The sequence below is a fragment of the Cottoperca gobio genome, chromosome 13, assembly GCF_900634415.1.
Source record: "Cottoperca gobio chromosome 13, fCotGob3.1, whole genome shotgun sequence".
In the NCBI taxonomy this organism is placed as follows: domain Eukaryota; kingdom Metazoa; phylum Chordata; class Actinopteri; order Perciformes; family Bovichtidae; genus Cottoperca; species Cottoperca gobio.
In genome coordinates this window covers 24126689-24145654 of record NC_041367.1, presented here as the reverse complement: position 1 = coordinate 24145654, position 18966 = coordinate 24126689, and the positions used below count along the sequence as shown (strand labels likewise).

Here is an 18966-nt window from a genome sequence, read left to right as displayed (position 1 = left end):
TAAAGCACTCACCCCGAGTAATGTGCTTGTGTAACAGTAGAAAACATATGTTAACCTATCTAAAACCCTGTAGGTTATTGAATGCATTTTTAGAGCAATAAATACGTTGAAAGACAATGTTTATGAAACGGATGTTTATTGAGCAATTTAAGATGACAAAGCACATGGTGTTACAGAAGCATGCATTGTGCCCACCACCAATGGTAATTACTGTTTGTTTTTAAAAATACAGTTTGAGCTATAACTCCATTCAATTCATCAAATATCACATGATTTATAAAATAATATGTCTTTAAAATTGAAAGCAGAATCACACAATGACTCATTAGTTTTCTATAGTAAACTCAAACCTTTGCCTCATCTCTGATAATAGAAAACACTGGAAGGCAAACAGAAAGCAGAATCCCCAACCCCTCTGTACACATCAACACATGTTCACGTTCACGAGGTGAATAAACTATGACACCCCTGCAAGGTCAAATAAGCACCTATAAGACAATTGATTCATTATAACATAATCCCCAACATTATAAGTATAAAAATTAATATGCAAGATACTGTATTTAACACAATTATTTCTTATTCAAGAGTGAGTACGTTTTTGATTATATTTTAGTAGGCTACTATTTCATGACTCGTTAATCAGCAATAAAAGCTGCCCTGTTGACTAGCAATACACATATAAACCAAAGGAAGTGCTCTACAGGTCTAAGGTTGTGTTCCAAGTCAAAACCTTTCATTGTAGCTGTGGTCTACCACATCTTTATCATCACTAAAACATAGACCAAAGAAGACTAAACAATATGCCATCACATCACTTTTAAAGCTTATACGAGCATATTGAGCATCCTGATACTCCCTAACAATAATAACAAAGTAAAGTAAACTAGTCATTGCATAGACCATATGGCTTTAACCAACTGAGGCACCATTCCCAAAAACACCTAAAATATGTGAGAAAGTAATAATATACGACTACTCATTTTCAAAAACCTTTACGTGCACTACAACTTTATATATTTATACTTTTATCTGTATCCCAGGACACTGAATTACTACTATGACGAAGGCATGACCCACCCTACTCTGCTTCTGATTGGCTAGCACTCGTTGCCTTCGCCTTCGGGTGGACAGGTTGAGGCGTGAGATTGGTTAGGGTTAGAGTATCACGGTAAGCCAATCAGAGGCACAGTAGGGCGCCGTAGACATGTTGTCTACAACATTGTCTTGTTTACACGTTGTATATTGTAAGTCAGCTGGCTCACCACCAGTACATCCAAGAATGACCTGAGTTTTGTTCGGAGAAAGCTGCCAACTCTGGCAGACATACTATAATATAATGCTGTGTCACTGCAACTAGGTTTGTTAGCTTCAATGCGTGAGCTAACCATTGGTCAGGCCACAATGTTTTGTTTTCTACTTCTGCACATATTAATTACAGCTGATACAATGTGTACTTTTTGGCTTTTTAGGCATCTTTGACTTTGCTAGCCTTGCTTTTCAAGTCATTGAGTGAAGCTTACTAGGCTAAACACATTTTGAATGCTTCTCTATAGAACACAAAGAGATTAAACTGCATCCTCTCAGTGAGAAAACAACAGGCCTTTAGGCAACAGGTCACAGGCAGATCACATTTCATTACATTTGACAAAGTACAGTTTACATGGACAAACACCTGACAATGTGCTATGAGGTAATGCATAAACAGAACCAGAACTCATTACACATGACAGTCAATGAAAGTGGATTTACTCCCCATCACCCTACAACACTTACTTTAATGTCCTCTAGTATAATCGTTCTTTAAAAGATCTGATATGTAAATGATATGGCTCTAAATGTCTTTGGCTACAAATCAAGCTGGACCCGTGGGGAGGGAAAATGTCCCATTCTTCCAAGAGAATAATCTTATTCATTTATCGATCAGGCAGTTCTTCAGCCTTGTGTTTGGAATCACAGACGTTTTGTATTATACTGTGTACAGTACTGAACTACAAACTGTGGCACTACTGCTTTAATATTACAATATAATATAAAACCTTGTTTTAGGTCACTTTCCCTCCCTGCAGGACATTTTTGTATTTGAGGGCCAAAAACAAACCATTAGTTTATCATATTCAAAAAAATATTCTCATAGAATTTTACATTTTGATCTCCACAGACACACTAACTGAGGACAACTTGTTACTCTAATGTAACAAACAATGGAAGTTTCATAGAAACCAATTAACGGGGCACCTAATGTTTCTGTGCAGGTTACAATAAATACCTGATTGCAAGTCAGGCATTCTTACAACACACAAAACTCCAGATGCTTTACCTAAAAGGCCTGAACTCAAGTTTAGAGAGAGAAGAAACTCTCTCCGTTCGAATTCAAGCCTGAACCAATTCAGAACATTACTGTCGGGTCTCCAAAAAGCCCTGCCGGGCGGAAGTGCCACAGCTTCGGCCAATTCTAGCTCGCATACTCTGGCTCTCCTGAGAAAGAGAGGGAAACAATTAGTTTGTCATCAGGAGTCAGAAGTGAGTGTTTCTGTGTCTCTAGATGCATAAATAAGTGAGATACCTCCAACTTTAATTATTAAACAACTAATTATGGAGTTAATGTTAGTGCAACAGCAAGTCCAAGTTTCTTTCAATTAAGTGCAACAGAAACTTGTAAAACACATCTATTTTGGAATAAGGTCGTTTGAACCAGTGTTCAGAGTCAACATTTCATTTGTAATGGTATTTACGCACCATTTAAAAAGAGACAGTTCACCCCAAAATCAAAAATACATCAGTCTCCCTAAAATTCACAGTTTTTTTTTTATCTGGAGTCTTTCACATTGAACAGGTGCTTCTACTAAATAAACTAAACACTTGTTATTTATCTAATTTATGTGCACGTTTCAGTGTCTGTTGCTTTACACACACACACACACACACACACACACACACACACACACACACTACTGTAAACTGTCTCTTTACATTTACAGTGAGTAAGTACAAAAATATGTTGTGTTTTTTCTGGAAAAAACTGAAATAAAAGTAAATTGTACAGAACTTGTTGCACAGTTATTTGTATATACTATTGCACACAATGTTTCTGTAAGTTATTAATAATAATTTCTCCCCCACTCCCTGCCTGCATTAAGTTCTTGTTTACTCGTGCCCACACCTATGAACCTATATAGATGTGTTTTTGACCTGTTACCTGCCATGGACCCGGTGCAGGACTCTGGTGGTCTTTATTGTACGTCAGACTCAGCACTACACTTTGCTGTATGAGCAAAATATTATCATTAAGCTCAAAGTGAACTGCAGTTGATGCTGACTGGAATTCGGTCATTAAGGTTCAGAGGTGATGAGATGTTGACTTGTAGTCACCTCTCTTTCTTCCTCTCATGGTCTCCTATTGTTCTCAAGACACTTCACTCTTAACTGTGTGTTCCACTGGAGGAGAGACATTTCACTCCCTAAATGCATGCTGCTAGCTTTGTGTTGACAGCAAGTACATCTAAAAATAGACCAGTCAAGTTAAAAGCAAAGTTGAGTAAACTGGCTCCAGCCTTTGAGTCTACTCATCTTTCTGATGTAAATTCCTCTGTATGACACTTCAGAAGCGCACCAGAGCACTTTACAGTACTCTACAACATCATGCTCTACAAGGGAACAGGGAGGAACAAGGCCTCAGGGTATCTGCACATTTTAAGTACAAATGCAATGACTTAAGACCTTTTTAATACTTTCAAAAGGAAAGAAATAATAGCATTACTGCGGCAAAATAAATCAACAAACTAGACTGCAGTGTCACAGTTAATGAGTATGGATGCATCAGTTGTGAAATTCTGGCTCGATACCGATGTTTTTTGTTGTTGTTATGTATTAGATTTTTGTTTCCCTGGCACGGAGGGATTATTATTATAAAATATACTTAACTGATTTAAAGTCATTCAGCATTTCATCACAATATATTTGAACAAGCACAAATTCAATTAAAATATATATTTATTTTTCCTTTAAATAAATGCTTAAAAAGCCTCTTTAGCCTGCTATACAACTACCTACACCTAAAGATACAGTGAGCATCTCTGCCATTTTTCTTCTCATCCAAGATGTGAGACGTGGAGCTGAAAAGTCGCTCAGTGTTGGTGCTGGAAAACGGAGAAGATTTTTTCACAAAAATATGAGTGTTGTCAGGAAGGACCATGACTTACTAACTGCATGTCTCTGATCTTTCTTTGAGACAGTGTAATACCACCACATGGCCAACATTTCAGAAGCTAAAGCATTGGTAAGCCAGCCTCGTCAGTCAGACCGCAATGAACTAAAACAACATTTAGCCGTTGCAAGATTGACGAGACACAACGGATAAACATCGCCAAAAGTCATCTTACTAGCTGATAGGCTGATAGGCTGATGGCAGTCAACAAGGCAAATATCAGCCAATACCGATGCTGATGGTTGGAAGCGTGCCCAGAGGATCAAATACTAAATTTAAGACATTCAGGTTTATCAATAGAGGCTAGGTACGTTTGTTTACAGAGTTTGACTCATTATTAGTTTATGCTCTTCGTAATGTGTTGCTCTGCCAAAAAGCTCAACTGCCAACAAGGAACAACTGCGCTCAGTGTGTTCCGCACTGTTTAATCAGTGAGAATGTCTCCTGGCTACAAGACAACAGCTGCTTGGCTTTAAAAAGTGATTAGTTTTCTAATAACATGATCACATCTCATTCAATACCATTTCCTACTAGTTGTATTTCAAATATAGCTCTTAAATTGTAACTAGGGCTGTGCTGAATGAGATATTGTTAATAAAAATAAATAAAATTAACCCTTTAAATTACATTTAAAGCTTCTATTGAGGTTTTCAAATGAAACCTTGAATTTCTGTCCTCATATTTATCGAGTAATCACGCAAGAAGAAAGAGGGAAAAATAAATTTTTTGTTATTGTGGTAAAATAAATAAAATGCTGCTGGACTGCCCCTTTAATACAGACGCGTGTGCCCCTTTAATACAGACGCGTGTGCCCCTTTAATACAGACGCGTGTGCCCCTTTGTGCAAGCAAGCGGAGAGCCAATCATTTTTTGACCGCAGTGAACATTTTGTTATTGATAGGCTAAACCTAAAAATATTTATGGATTAAAGCGTAGAGTATTTAGTTAGATAAAAACATATTGGGAATAATAATTAATTTTTTACATTTTTTTATTAATGTTAACTAATGGACTTGGCAACACTCTGGAATTATTGGAAATGTGGAATCTAATTCTACAAATAGTTTAATATTAATAATATTAGTGGACCCTAGTCCTGTGTAGAAATAACGTGTTAAAACACAATAAATAAAAAGGAAAAAACAGCTGATGAAAAGAGACCATAATCGTAGCGATCACAGAGTGTGAGTGTCATACCATGGTATGAAGGTAGCTGCCCATCTGCAGCAGACACTTCAGGGTCTCCATCATCTGCTCTTGGCGCAGCGTGTGGAGTCTGGTGTGATTGGAGGATTTACTGCTTTTCAGCTGACGTACTGTGACTTTCAGAGCCACAGAAGCACACTGGATGACGCTCATTCCTAAGAACACACACAAAACATTTGGATGATTAGACTTCTGAGGAGCTTTCATTCACTACATTTACTCCCATATTATTTAACATCTAACCACACTTAGACCCAAGTGTAACATTTCATCTGACAAAAGGAAAAACAATCAACTGAAGAATTGAAACATATTTTGACTGTCAGCGCAGCTTCTTAGTCTGTTGCTGAGGATTTTTTTGTCAATTAATATACATATATATTTTGTTACTAATACCCGTTATAGCAAACATGCATTACTGTTGATACGCTTTTTAGTATAAACACAATTAGTCATCATCCTTATTATTATTATTATTATTAATTACAAGCCTCCAGAATTTGAAAGGTGACAGTACTTACCAGAGTTATCAGTGGCTTCAGCGTCAACATACACACCATCCATCATTGTGTGTTTTAGAACCTAAAAGAACACATACACACTGGTTAAAGATGGACGTGCACGCACGCATGATAATTCTGTACATTTATTTAAATAACATTTAGAATTCAAGACTTTTACTGAAGTATTTGACGACTATGGTATTTCTACTTTTACTAAAGAGTCAGTGTACTTCTTCCACCACTGGAATTCAGTGGATATCAGTCGATCACTGAAAGAAACAAGACTTTTCATTGTGAACTGTGTCCAAGGTGTCCCTACAACATCCCAACCGTCTACACTGTTGATGATTTGAACCACATAAACAAGAACGCTGTGTACAGTTTGATGTGAACAAGAGCAGACGTTTGTGTGGTGGGTGGAGGCTGCACACCATTTAATTACGTTACACCCACTTCATTTAGCACGCTTTGGCAATGTGTGGAATTCAAGGAATGCACACCTGCCACCTCCAGCTGGTTGTCGTCAGACAACTGACAGTGTACTCTCTCTGTGCAGTTAGATGCATCTGATCCCTGTATAGTCTAAACTAGTGCTGGAACTAATGATTGTTTTCACTATCAATTCATCTGACTATTCTTGATTAATCATTTAGTGTATAAAATGTAAATAGCCCTCACAATTTCCCAGACCCTGAAGTTAAAACACAGAAATCTTCACATTTGAGAAGCTTCAACCAGCAAATATTTCAGTCACAACATTAATCAACTAATTGTCCACAAATGGTCCAAGAAAGTGAGAGGTTTGAAAACTGTGTAGCGTCTTCACTGTGTAGCGTCTTCACTGTGTAGCGTCTTCACTGTGTAGCGTCTTCACTGTGTAGCGTCTTCACTGTGTAGTGCGTCTTCACTGTGTAGCGTCTTCACTGTGTAGTGCGTCTTCACTGTGTAGTGCGTCTTCACTGTGTAGCGCGTCTTCACTGTGTAGTGCGTCTTCACTGTGTAGCGTCTTCACTGTGTAGCGTCTTCACTGTGTAGTGCGTCTTCACTGTGTAGCGTCTTCACTGTGTAGCGTCTTCACTGTGTAGTGCGTCTTCACTGTGTAGCGTCTTCACTGTGTAGCGTCTTCACTGTGTAGCGTCTTCACTGTGTAGCGTCTTCACTGTGTAGTGCGTCTTCACTGTGTAGTGCGTCTTCACTGTGTAGTGCGTCTTCACTGTGTAGCGCGTCTTCACTGTGTAGTGCGTCTTCACTGTGTAGCGTCTTCACTGTGTAGCGTCTTCACTGTGTAGGCGTCTTCACTGTGTAGTGCGTCTTCACTGTGTAGCGTCTTCACTGTGTAGCGTCTTCACTGTGTAGTGCGTCTTCACTGTGTAGCGTCTTCACTGTGTAGCGTCTTCACTGTGTAGTGCGTCTTCACTGTGTAGCGTCTTCACTGTGTAGTGCGTCTTCACTGTGTAGCGTCTTCACTGTGTAGTGCGTCTTCACTGTGTAGTGCGTCTTCACTGTGTAGCGTCTTCACTGTGTAGTGCGTCTTCACTGTGTAGCGTCTTCACTGTGTAGCGTCTTCACTGTGTAGTGCGTCTTCACTGTGTAGCGTCTTCACTGTGTAGCGTCTTCACTGTGTAGCGTCTTCACTGTGTAGCGTCTTCACTGTGTAGTGCGTCTTCACTGTGTAGTGTGTCTTCACTGTGTAGTGCGTCTTCACTGTGTAGCGTCTTCACTGTGTAGTGCGTCTTCACTGTGTAGTGCGTCTTCACTGTGTAGTGCGTCTTCACTGTGTAGTGCGTCTTCACTGTGTAGTGCGTCTTCACTGTGTAGCGTCTTCACTGTGTAGCGTCTTCACTGTGTAGTGCGTCTTCACTGTGTAGCGTCTTCACTGTGTAGCGTCTTCACTGTGTAGCGTCTTCACTGTGTAGCGTCTTCACTGTGTAGCGTCTTCACTGTGTAGCGTCTTCACTGTGTAGCGTCTTCACTGTGTAGCGTCTTCACTGTGTAGTGCGTCTTCACTGTGTAGTGCGTCTTCACTGTGTAGCGTCTTCACTGTGTAGCGTCTTCACTGTGTAGTGCGTCTTCACTGTGTAGTGCGTCTTCACTGTGTAGTGCGTCTTCACCGTCTCTAGTATGAATGAGTTGTGGTTTAGAAGTGAATACAGCTGGAAGAAAAATTGTACTTTGAAGCAGTGTTTCCTATACATTGATTTATTTGCGGCAGCCCACCATGATGTCAACATGGACGGCCACAATATCATCATTGACCTCCAAATATTGAAAACCATTTTCTTTTCACTATTTAAAGTGGGTAGAACCATGTCTCTCAACATCTCTCTCACAAACACATTGACGGCGGACCCGTGTGTGAACAGCCACTCCTCTCTGTGCACATTCGTAATCAAAACATGCGTGGGAGGAAGGGTTGCTGTGGGCTTTTCGCCGCTGAGGAGACATTCGAAAAGAATCTAGTTATGAAACACTTATAACACGCAGTACACAGTTGTTTTGTCTTACAAAACCGGCTGCGTTGCTTTTTGTCACAGTTGTTCATCTAAACTATTGAAAGATTTACTACCTCCAACACAGATACAAACCTTCCTCACATGAAAACCCATATACATGTACCTGAATAACTTGGTAGTATGGGTATCTGTAGCACCCAAACACTTCTGACAAATGGTGTCACGAGTTGATTGTTAAAAGAAAATATTATCTGATGCGAGTACTGCTTGTGAACTGTAAGCCGCAGAAATGTTCTGAATGAGGGAAACAGGAACAGTGGACAGGTTGTCCCACATGCAGTCATTGACAGGTGACATTTTCTCTAATCTCAACTTTTTTCATGTCATGCAGCCTATCAGTGTAATTTTTGAGCATGTTTTGCCTGAATCCCAACAGTGGTGTCTCACATGACAAACAGCAGAGATCCCCTCTCGAACACATTTTAATCAGCAGAGATGAAAGCACGCTCTCACCTCAAGGACTCTGATGTAGCCTTTCTCAGCACTGAGGTGGAGGCAGGTCATTCCTGAGCTGTTCGTCTCATTCACATTGGCCCCCAAATGGATCAGATCTGCTACAATCAGGTGGTGGTTGTGCTTTGCTGCATGGAGGAGGGCGGTCTATGAACAGATGGCAATCACCATTAAAGTAAGTGTCCAATGGTGACATCATATCACTGACAGTGATAACAGTGAATAAAAAGCTACCATGCTTCACAGAAGTTGTGTTGCTCCCTAATTTCATTGTCTTCTGTATGAATCGCCAGGGATATGGTGATCACATTTAACACTGATCTGTAGGCTTTAGCTTCTATCTTTATCTTGTTATTCTGTTTTTGCAGTTTTATATCCTGGATACATCCTTTGAACGCAAATTGTAGACCCGTGTCACGTTTTCTGTGAAATCGCTTTTCCTAAAATATTTCTTCAGTGAGTGCCGTTAGCTCCATGCTAGCTTCGACAGCGGTATCTGTGAGACTTACTACCTGATTGTACATATTAATTGAGGATGCAATATGATCCAACCAATCTGAACAAACCACCTGTGGCATAGATTCATCTAGACCAGTGGTTCTTAACCTTTTTTGGGCCAGCGCCCCCTTACCGCCCCCCATCAAATAAAATGTAGGCTAATTGTCTCCCCTGAATTTTAATGTTGATTATCATTCTGTTTGTATTATTCTGATTATTATTCGTAGTATTTATTATTTATATTATATATTGATTATATTAATTTAGCATTTCAATTCTTATAATATTTTTCTAATTATTAGGCTGCTATATTATGTTATTATAAAAACACAAATTCTCTGAGATTGAAGTTACATAATAACATTTCTAAATAATAATAAATATTATTTAAAAAAAAAGGTGTTGTTGTTTTTACCTTCAATTGCCCTAATACACCATGTACCCAGGGAGCAAACAAAGACATTTTATTCAGGTGTTAAACAAATGCAACGGTAAGAAGATTGAGATTCAAACTTTTAAATCGGTGTCATAGACTGCAGCCAATCAGAAACGGGTCAGACATTTAAACTGTAATTGGTGTTAAACACAGCAGCCGATAAGAAATGCACAACAATTTGCACTCTTAAGTGTTCCAACAATAAACGAGCACAAAGGAACAAGTCTGAGGCGCTGCCCCCCCAACGGTTCCTCCTGACATTTTTTTATTTATTTATTTATTATATATATATATATATATATATATATATATATATATATATATATATATATATATATATATATATATATATATATATATATATATATATATATATATATATATATATATATATATATATATATATATATATATATATATATATATATATATATATATATATATATATATATATATATATATATATATATATATATATATATACATATATATATATATATATATATATATATATACACATATATATATATATATATACATATATACATATATACATATACACACACACACACACACACACACACACACACACACACACACGAACTACAAAGTGCAAAAAAGTAAAAATCCAACACATTAATTATAAATGGAGCGACGTCAACCCCAACATTCAGAAACTCAGGCGAAAATATCCGTGTGTTTTTTAAAGGCACACAGCCTGAATCAGCAGCAGTGATGCTGGTGTTAACTCTGCTGATGTTAGCTCTGCTGGTGTTAGCTCTGCTGGTGTTAGCTCTGCTGGTGTTAGCTCTGCTGCTACAAGCAGCCAGAGTGCAACTCGTCTGCTGCTGGTCCAAGTCCCGACCAGAGCGTTAGTGTTTTAACATTAATTCAGATTAGTTTTATTCATGGTGTATCCTTGGAATAACATTAATGCTTTCGAGCAGTGTTACACTGTTGTTTGTTTTTTTCAAGCAGCACTTTATCACTCAGCAAAATAAAAATAAAAGTCTAAAAAACACACAACGTTAACTTTATCCAAACGCACTCGTCCTTTCAGCTCGTGCAGTTCGGCATGTTTCCTGCTGTAATGACGCTCGAGAGCCTTTTTCATCACCGCAAGCGCGTCCGCACAAACTAGGCACACTGGCCTTTTACTTCCACAAAGAAATAATCGTTCGTCCATTTCTCCGGGAACATTCTGCATCCACCTTTCTCTTTGTTACACTCGCCATGCTGTATTCGCTGATGTCAATGACAGTTTAATATTGAAGTTTTTTGACATGACCACGTGATGACACGTTCCTTGTTGTGTTCAAGGACCCTGACCAGGAAAAAGTCACCTGTTCTATTCTATTGCTGACTAGATTTGGATTAATTTTTTTGGAGTAGATTTTTTGCATGTGTTTATGAATTACCTCGCAGGTCATACACACAAACACCCCCCAAAGACACGTGAACGCCCCCCAAGGGGGCGCTACCGCCCCCGTTGAGAACCCCTGATTTAGAGGCAGACAACGTTAGTATGCATTGCAGAGGGTTGAAGATATTTATGCAATACTTTTGTAAGCACACAATCTAAAATAGGCATTTTACAAAAAAGGATGAGCATTAAAGTACTGTACGGTTCAGAATTTCCTATAATATGCTTTGTAAAACCACAGGTCATTATATACTGTAAACTTACCTACATGGAGGGCGATAACAAAAATCTCTCTATTTTGTGCCACATTAATATGTATTGTATATGTACTGTACACAAAAGCTCCTGAAAAATAATTATGACATTATGAATTTATATACAAAAACTAGAAAGTTTAAGAGACTGAGGGGCAAAAATTGCCCCCAAGATTTTTGTTTTATTTTGTTGACCCCCCCTCATAATTATTTTTATTTCCTACACTAACAAAAATGTATGCGTTTGTCTTTGTACTGTACCATTCCATCAGAGTCTTTGAGGTCCAGACTGTTGAGTGCGGCCATCCTTTTGGCGATAGCGTAGCTCAATGCCCTCTTCCCGACACACGCCGCTTTATGGAGAGCTCTGGAGGGATAAGAACAATCAAACATATTTAGAAAAAAAAAATGACATCACACAAAAAAGGTATTCACTGACACAAAATGGCAGCATTTAATCTCGTAAGAGGACAACATGTCTGAACCTGGGTTATATCCTGTGTAGTTACTGCAGGTATTTCACAAAGGATTTTATCTAATTGCAAGAAGCCTGCAGGTGTGAGTGAGATCAACAAGTTTAACCACAATAGATCTGTGTCACAAGTGTGACAATGAGCATGCACGCACACTATCAGGAGCTGAAGCGGCTAAATAAAACTCAGCCATCTTTCATTTCATTTTCATCATTAATTACTGTTATATCATTAAAGAGCAAATATGATCAGACTAGTTCAGGCCTGGCTTTAAACCACAGATCATGAAGACGACACACAAGTTAAAGTAAAATCAGACGAAAGCACGACCATAAGCAACACCAAAGAGGAACTTGTCAGCACCATACTGACATCTCGCCTGTTAGCACAGGTTTTTACAGTGCTCTGGGTTTTTTGTTGTCAGTTTTTTTTTTTTTTTTTAACGTTTCACTTTTTACTTTCTTTTATGGTAGCAGAATCCACACTCTTAATTACATTGATTTGTGATCACTTAAAATGTTGCCTTAAATAAGAGAGTTCTCCACGGATTTAGCAATGAACTCATAACATGAATCAAAAATCGAAGCGGCAGTTTTCATTTTTAAACTTCTAGGCTTCAGCCACCACCGACAAAGACTCAAGTGACATCACTTGAGGACATTTATCATAATGTGTGCAGGTCCCTCTGGAGCCACAAAAGGCTTTATACAACTTTTTTCACATATGCAAAAAAACTCCCAAAGACCTTTAAACTAAGGGTGTAAGAAAATGATTATGTTTTGTGATACTGTATCGACTCTCAAATACGCTGTATGGATTTTTAATTAATAGATGAAATGCAAAGAGAACTCAGTAATTACTTTATTTGTAAAGATCTGCGCCCTCAGTGTACGTGCCCTCTCAAAGTAATGCAGTGATGTTGGATGTTACAGGGACTGTGATAAATGTAAATGCAGATCCCACTATTCTGATTGCATTAAAAAAGTCAACTGTTTTACTCAAGATTGTATACATATGTTGTGTTCTTCATACTATGACAGTTTTTCTAATATATCGCCTTGCTTACAGTATCACAATATAATGAATCGTATCCCCTGTATCATTATACACATCATATCACCAGATTCTCACCAATACACAGCCTCCTCTAAACACACTTTGATGTGTAAAACCACTGGAGTTCCCCTGCAATAAGTGGATATACTGCATCATTTCCACACACATACAATGGCACCGAACTTACGTTGTGCCGTGTCCATGGGGGGCCAGCAGTACAGCGTCTGAGACATCCCTGAGCTGGCTCTCCTCTTTCTGAAGCTGTGTCCAGAAGAAATCAGAGTTGTTCAGGTTCCAGTCGTGCTTCTGGGCATCAGCCCACTCCTCCCTTCCTCCACAAACTCTTCCAATGTTTCCAATGCTGGAAGGCTGGAGGCTGGTTTGCATGAAGCCAGGAGGAGACAGGGCCTGCTGGTACTCTGCTGTGCCTGGTGAGTAGGTCATGTAGAACTGGGGGCTGGGGATCATTTCATCAGACCCATCACTGTTGTACTCTGAACCTGAGTGAAAAGATGGTAGAAGAGGTATGTGAGGGTTGGTAGTAGTTGCACTTAACATATTTTTCAATGTGAATCTGGTCCTCATGTCTTACCAGTTGGAGAGCGCTCAGGAAACACTGGAGAGTTGGAGTAAGACAGAGGTTGAGGAGGGGAGCTGCAGGTTTTACCGGTCCTGAGATCCTCCTCTAGCACCTCTACAATGATTGCTAGCTCCTCCAGGCTTTTTGTGGAGCGTTTTCTCTGCGAGTCAAAGACAGCCGAGGTATGCAGAGTTATTTTAACAGCTCCTCAAAACTGGCACGCGATTTACAGCTTTACATTACCTGCCTTCAACATTTAACACTCACCTTGGTAGTTCGCCGTGCTGTGCGAGTTTTGACTTGTTGCTTGAGTCCTGTGGAAGAAAATGTCAAATTTAAGGCTGAGAGTTCTTTACAGTATGTTGTCCCTCAAAGTACAGGGGAAAAGAGTTTAGCTGGCATACTGCAGGCTGGCTTTGTTATTTTCTGTTATGTTTTTCTGTTATTTATCAATATAAATAATCAGTTAACTGTTAATCTATAGAATACTGTTAATCTTAGAAATATATATATATCAAAAATCAGACAATTTATAAATCAAAAGGATGCTGAAAAACTAATCCATGGTTTTATCTCAAGCCGACTCGATTACTGTAATGCACTCTTTACCGGCCTCCCAACAAAAACAACGGAGAGACTTCAGCTCATCCAAAACGCTGCAGCGAGGCTGCTGACTAGAACCTGTTAATCTACAGAATACAGTTGGAACTTGAATTTTGAATTTGTTTTCCAGTCCATCAGAAAAGCAGAAGTGACCCTCCATCATTATTGAACCACAACAATGTGGGCTCTAAATATTGAGTTAGTCCATTTTCTTTGGGCTCTCTGCAGTCTACTCAGTGTTCGATTGTAGAGTTTTAAACTGTGATTTGTCAGTCCATAGCATGTTGAGTTGATATTCCAACAGTGCTGAGACTCACCCTCTACTCCAGTTTGTTAGAGGCAGTATTGTGCACATGACACTGAAACAGGAAGCGGTTTCTATTTAAATCTGCACACATTTTGATGCTAAACTACCAGTTTCTTGTTTCAATGACTTCTGATTTCTTTTATTCCTATTGAACTGTTGCTCAGAGGGATCTTTGTCTCTTTCTGCCCTTTACATTGTCAGTCTAGTTGAACCATTCTACAGCGGTTTGTTCTCCATTTAGAAAACAAACCCTTCTTACAAAATAACATATATTTCTAAAGAGGACTTTCAACAACCAAAAAGCATGAAAGACCATTCAAACATATTTCCTCTCAGTCATCTCACTGTAGCCAATTAGGCTTTTGTGGGAGAGGATTGCAAAATGTTTAATGGTGGTGTAACTCATTAACTATTACCACACCTAAATTACTAACGTTCATAGATCTTGGTTTTACTGACCTTTGATTTTTTTGCTGTATATCTCCTGTGATGTGAAAAGAAAAAACAGCAGTTGCGTCAGGTTTTTGAGAGACAAACACAAGAGTTCCCTGTTTGCAGGCATAATAGAATAGATTTTAAAGTCTGACAGACAAAAGGAAACTGCATGAGGTATGGAGTCAGTGGTTTGTTTAACTTCTGGAGTCATTACTCTTACTGCTCAGTATATTTAGGCAGGTAATGAACAACACATTTAAACTCTAGTTGCACCAAAGAAATGCCCTGAAGAGACACATCTTAGTTCTCCTTCAAGCAAACTGTACTGTAGCTTATCAATAAGAGCACAAAGGGAAGGACTCCAAAATCAGAAGATTTTCAGAAGAAGGTTTCAGAAGAACAATAAAGAGGTTGACATTTGATGTACATTTTGATATTTATTATGCTTAGAAAGCCAAACAAAGTAAAGCGTAATTGTAATTTATAATTAAGAATCTACCCTCATATAATGACTTTAAACGTTTTAGAATTTACATGGTTTCTGTAGTGCCACTATCAGGGGAATTATTCCCATTTAATTTAATACCACAAGTCCATGTCCTCTGTGTATCAAATACAATCCGACAAACTTTAAAACCCAAGGCACTTATGGCTGATTTGTTAGACTTTTAACTAATTTTCTAAACTTTTACATTTCAATTGTTGCTATAATGTTACCATCAGCAGAAGTGTCCTCATATTTGAGTATATGTTGTTTGGAATTGCAAAAATGACATGTAAGGAAGAAGGACATGTTTGTCTATAAAGTCCATTAAGCTTTGCTGAAGTTATAGGAACTGCAAAAATCCAAAACCTAGCCAAATACATAAAGATATCCAAAACCTAGCAAATATACAGTACCAGTTATGGGTGAGCCCATGTAACTTTTACATCTCTTTACACTTTATTTCCATTAGACATGCAGCAACTAACCAAGAAACCAACAGTAAAAATGCAATACAGAAAGAACACTTATCTATCAGGGTTTGTGTGAAAGGAAAACCAAATGTTATTTCAGCTTTAGTGATTGTGTCTACATTTTGACTGAAAATTCCCATCTTGATGAATATCTTCACCAATATCAACTATTATTGTGTGTTACTGAGTGAAGTCCACTTGGGCAAAACAAAGAATTACCTGAATGTCTTGAGGTTCCCAGCCTTGGTCTATGCGGACTTTTTTCAGTAGATCTCTTACTGGCATTCTGACACGGACTCCAAGATAGACCTTCTCACCACCATAAATTGAACATTTTGCACCTGGTAAAGAAACAATGGATGATGAACATACAGTATATGGCAGGATCAGACTACACAACATTGACACACCAACACAGAATCAGCTCTCCTTTCATAGAACACACAATTTAAGATTGAGGAGGGTCATGATCAGACTATGTGTGGTCTAAAACCAGCATTAGGATGACAGGAACAGCTATCTTGCTGTCAAAAAAGATATTAACTACCCTGTTTTTCTCTGACTCGATTTGAGCTGTAAACATAATAGATTAATATAAATTGAACATGGTTGAACTGGTTTCAAATAGCTTGGTCAGGATGACTTCAAAAACTTTCCAAGCACCGCAAGAGCACACATTCTTTATTTGTTTTTTTTTATCCTCTTCCTGTATCTTTACTGTCTGGTACCAAAACATGGTGACCTGATACTAGTCACATTTTGATCAAGAAAACTAATTTGTCAATCTCTGCTCAGAGTCAACAGTTGTTCAGGTGTAGGCCTATATACTAAGTATATCAAGTTAGGGAGCCCACTTTAGAATTTGAGGTGCTTGTACGAACTTGAGTATTTCCATTTTATGCCACTTTATCGACTACATAAAAATATTTACTGAAAATGTATTAAACTTTACCTGACAAGTCGTTACTGCTCAGTTGTTCAGTATTTATTTTTAACTGTTTTAGAGAGCATTACATAATACTACTGTAATATGAATATGAATTTGTAAAGTATAAGTACCTAGCATGAATTCGTAAGATAAGTGTCAAGCATTTTAACTAGAATAGTTTTATGTTTACACGCCTGCCATATTACGAATAAAAAGTGTTACTAATTGTACGCCGCATGAGGCCAAAGAGACGTGTACGTCTGCTGAGTTACACGTTAAAACCTGCCACTGAGCTGGTGAAGTTGTTGGCGGAATAACTTGTCCTACCTTTTTGACCACCGCCCACATCCTGGACAGTCACACCGGGAACAGGTGTGTCAGGCTCGGCCAAACCCGTAGCGGTTTCCCCTGGCAGAGGAGAGAGCCCTGCCCCTCGGTCTGTTGTTTCATAACTTATTTCTCTCGGCTCCTTTCGTTTGTACCGTCCTCCCATCTTGAACAACTACTGAAAAGAAAATGTTAAAGTGAAAAAATAGGAATTCAGCTTTTTAATGTTCAAAATAAGAAGATAGTTTTACCCAATTCCTGTTGCTGTGCGTAGTTTTACCAGCTCTCCTTCAGGGTTAAGCAAATGCACAGCGAGTGACAGCACCTGTTGGTCCAGGCTATGCCTCAGTCAGTGCATCATAACTGGCCGTCTGTCATTGGTTGTACCAAGGGTGAGGACGACCACGCCTACTGCTTAGGGGAATTGTGCAGTCGACGCCCACGCTAAATGTCTCTGAATAAAATTGGAAATATATAGCTATACTTTTTAAGAGCAACTGTAACTGAACATAACCAGGATTAATAAATGTAGACACAACTGATTTTCAAAATGTAACGCAAACACGCAAGAAAACAGCAAAACAGCTATGAGAATGAGGGTGGGATCATACTATCTTTTAAATTTCTTGCGACCAAATGAATAAAAAAACGTTTTCTTTATTATAAAAAAGCAGAATACAGCCATTCATTATTTTTTCCTTCTAAAAAACACAAAATGATGTAATTGCCATTAAAGGTGCAATGTGTAATTCCGAGCCACCTGCTCTAAGTCAATAGGGGGCAGTATTTCACCTCTACAACTGGGTCCATACAATCTAAATGCATCAATCATCAAAACCTCCAGGTATTAAAAAACAACTAGAGTATGTTAACCTGTTTATATTTTAGTTGTAGTAGTTTGTCATATTTATTGTATTCTAAGTTTTATAGTGTATTCTTTATATTGTGTATTGTACTGTACAGCTATACTTCTCTCTCTTCTAGTGTTGATATGTTTACTGTGTGTTTCTTCACTCCTGTTTAAATCTGTCTGTCAGTATATATATATATATATATATATATATATATATATATATATATATATATATATATATATATATATATATGTACAATAGCAATACCAAGAGAAAGACACTTCTTTCTGACTTGTCTGTGACTTCTCTGTCTCCAATATGTTGTATACAATATATTTTTAATCTCCAACCCATTAGTGTTTTGTGTGAGTGTTTACAGGTAATTTCCACAACACTGCTCATTCATATCAAATATGAACTGCCACTGCCATTGATTGGACTAATGTCTCAAAGCAACTGTCTTTACATAATTTTTTTATTTTGGGGCCCTTCGCAATTGCGTATTCAGCGTATAGGGCAGACCCGCACTGAGAATCCAAGGAAGTGCAGATTCGAATGCAAGCTCTTGAGTACCATGGCCTCAGGACAACGCGACTATATCATGGCAGGTGCAATGCGTAGGACCCGAAGAATCACAGTTTAGAGTGTGAAGTTGTTTGGATGAGCGGTTCTCGAGATAGCGGCAAGCAGCAATACCACAGGCCAAGCAAACAGGAAGAAGTGCTCACAATGACAATGCTACCATGGCGACAGTCTGTGTAATGGACCGGTCAATTTGATCATAAATGTATCTATAGAGATAGTTGTTGTGTCTTTCTAGTTAAACAACTACCGTGTTGCAAACATAGCAGCGAGGTGGCTCACAATAACAAGCTGTGGCCGTGGGCGGGACCTCAACATGTTGTCCATCTTTATATACAGTCAATTGTCCCGTCACAGTGGTACTGAACAAC

At 38.5% G+C, this 18966-nt stretch overlaps 1 protein-coding gene across 3 annotated transcripts; it reads right to left on the bottom strand.

The window, feature by feature from the left end:
* Nucleotides 1-127: 127 nt before the first annotated feature.
* Nucleotides 128-17550, bottom strand: LOC115017899 (NF-kappa-B inhibitor zeta). 3 transcript variants are annotated; one of them, XM_029446615.1, is made up of 12 exons: nucleotides 17411-17550; nucleotides 17160-17334; nucleotides 16124-16245; nucleotides 14972-14996; nucleotides 13870-13916; nucleotides 13615-13762; nucleotides 13210-13522; nucleotides 11755-11860; nucleotides 8883-9029; nucleotides 5935-5995; nucleotides 5405-5568; nucleotides 128-2478 (listed from the first exon to the last, which is right to left on the bottom strand). In XM_029446615.1, exons 2-12 carry the CDS (start codon nucleotides 17323-17325, stop codon nucleotides 2398-2400), a joined length of 1380 nt encoding a protein of 459 aa, XP_029302475.1. In that variant the 5' UTR covers nucleotides 17326-17334; nucleotides 17411-17550; the 3' UTR covers nucleotides 128-2397. The 3 variants fall into 3 exon arrangements, with proteins under 3 accessions (XP_029302475.1, XP_029302474.1, XP_029302476.1); XM_029446614.1 differs by having other exon boundaries at nucleotides 17160-17337; nucleotides 17411-17543; XM_029446616.1 differs by lacking the exons at nucleotides 17160-17334; nucleotides 17411-17550 and adding an exon at nucleotides 16857-17108.
* Between the last annotated feature and the right edge of the window lie 1416 nt (nucleotides 17551-18966).

Bases quoted from the DNA above. Each gene is read 5' to 3' on its own strand.
- LOC115017899 (XM_029446615.1), bottom strand. From the start codon at position 17,325: ATGGGAGGACGGTACAAACGAAAGGAGCCGAGAGAAATAAGTTATGAA. The intron at 13,763-13,869 runs GTGAGTGTTAAA...TTTGACTCGCAG, and splicing joins CAGCACGGCGAACTACCAAG to AGAAAACGCTCCACAAAAAG. The intron at 2,479-5,404 runs GTATGACACTCA...TCTCTTTCTCAG, and splicing joins GCAGCTACCTTCATACCATG to GAGAGCCAGAGTATGCGAGC.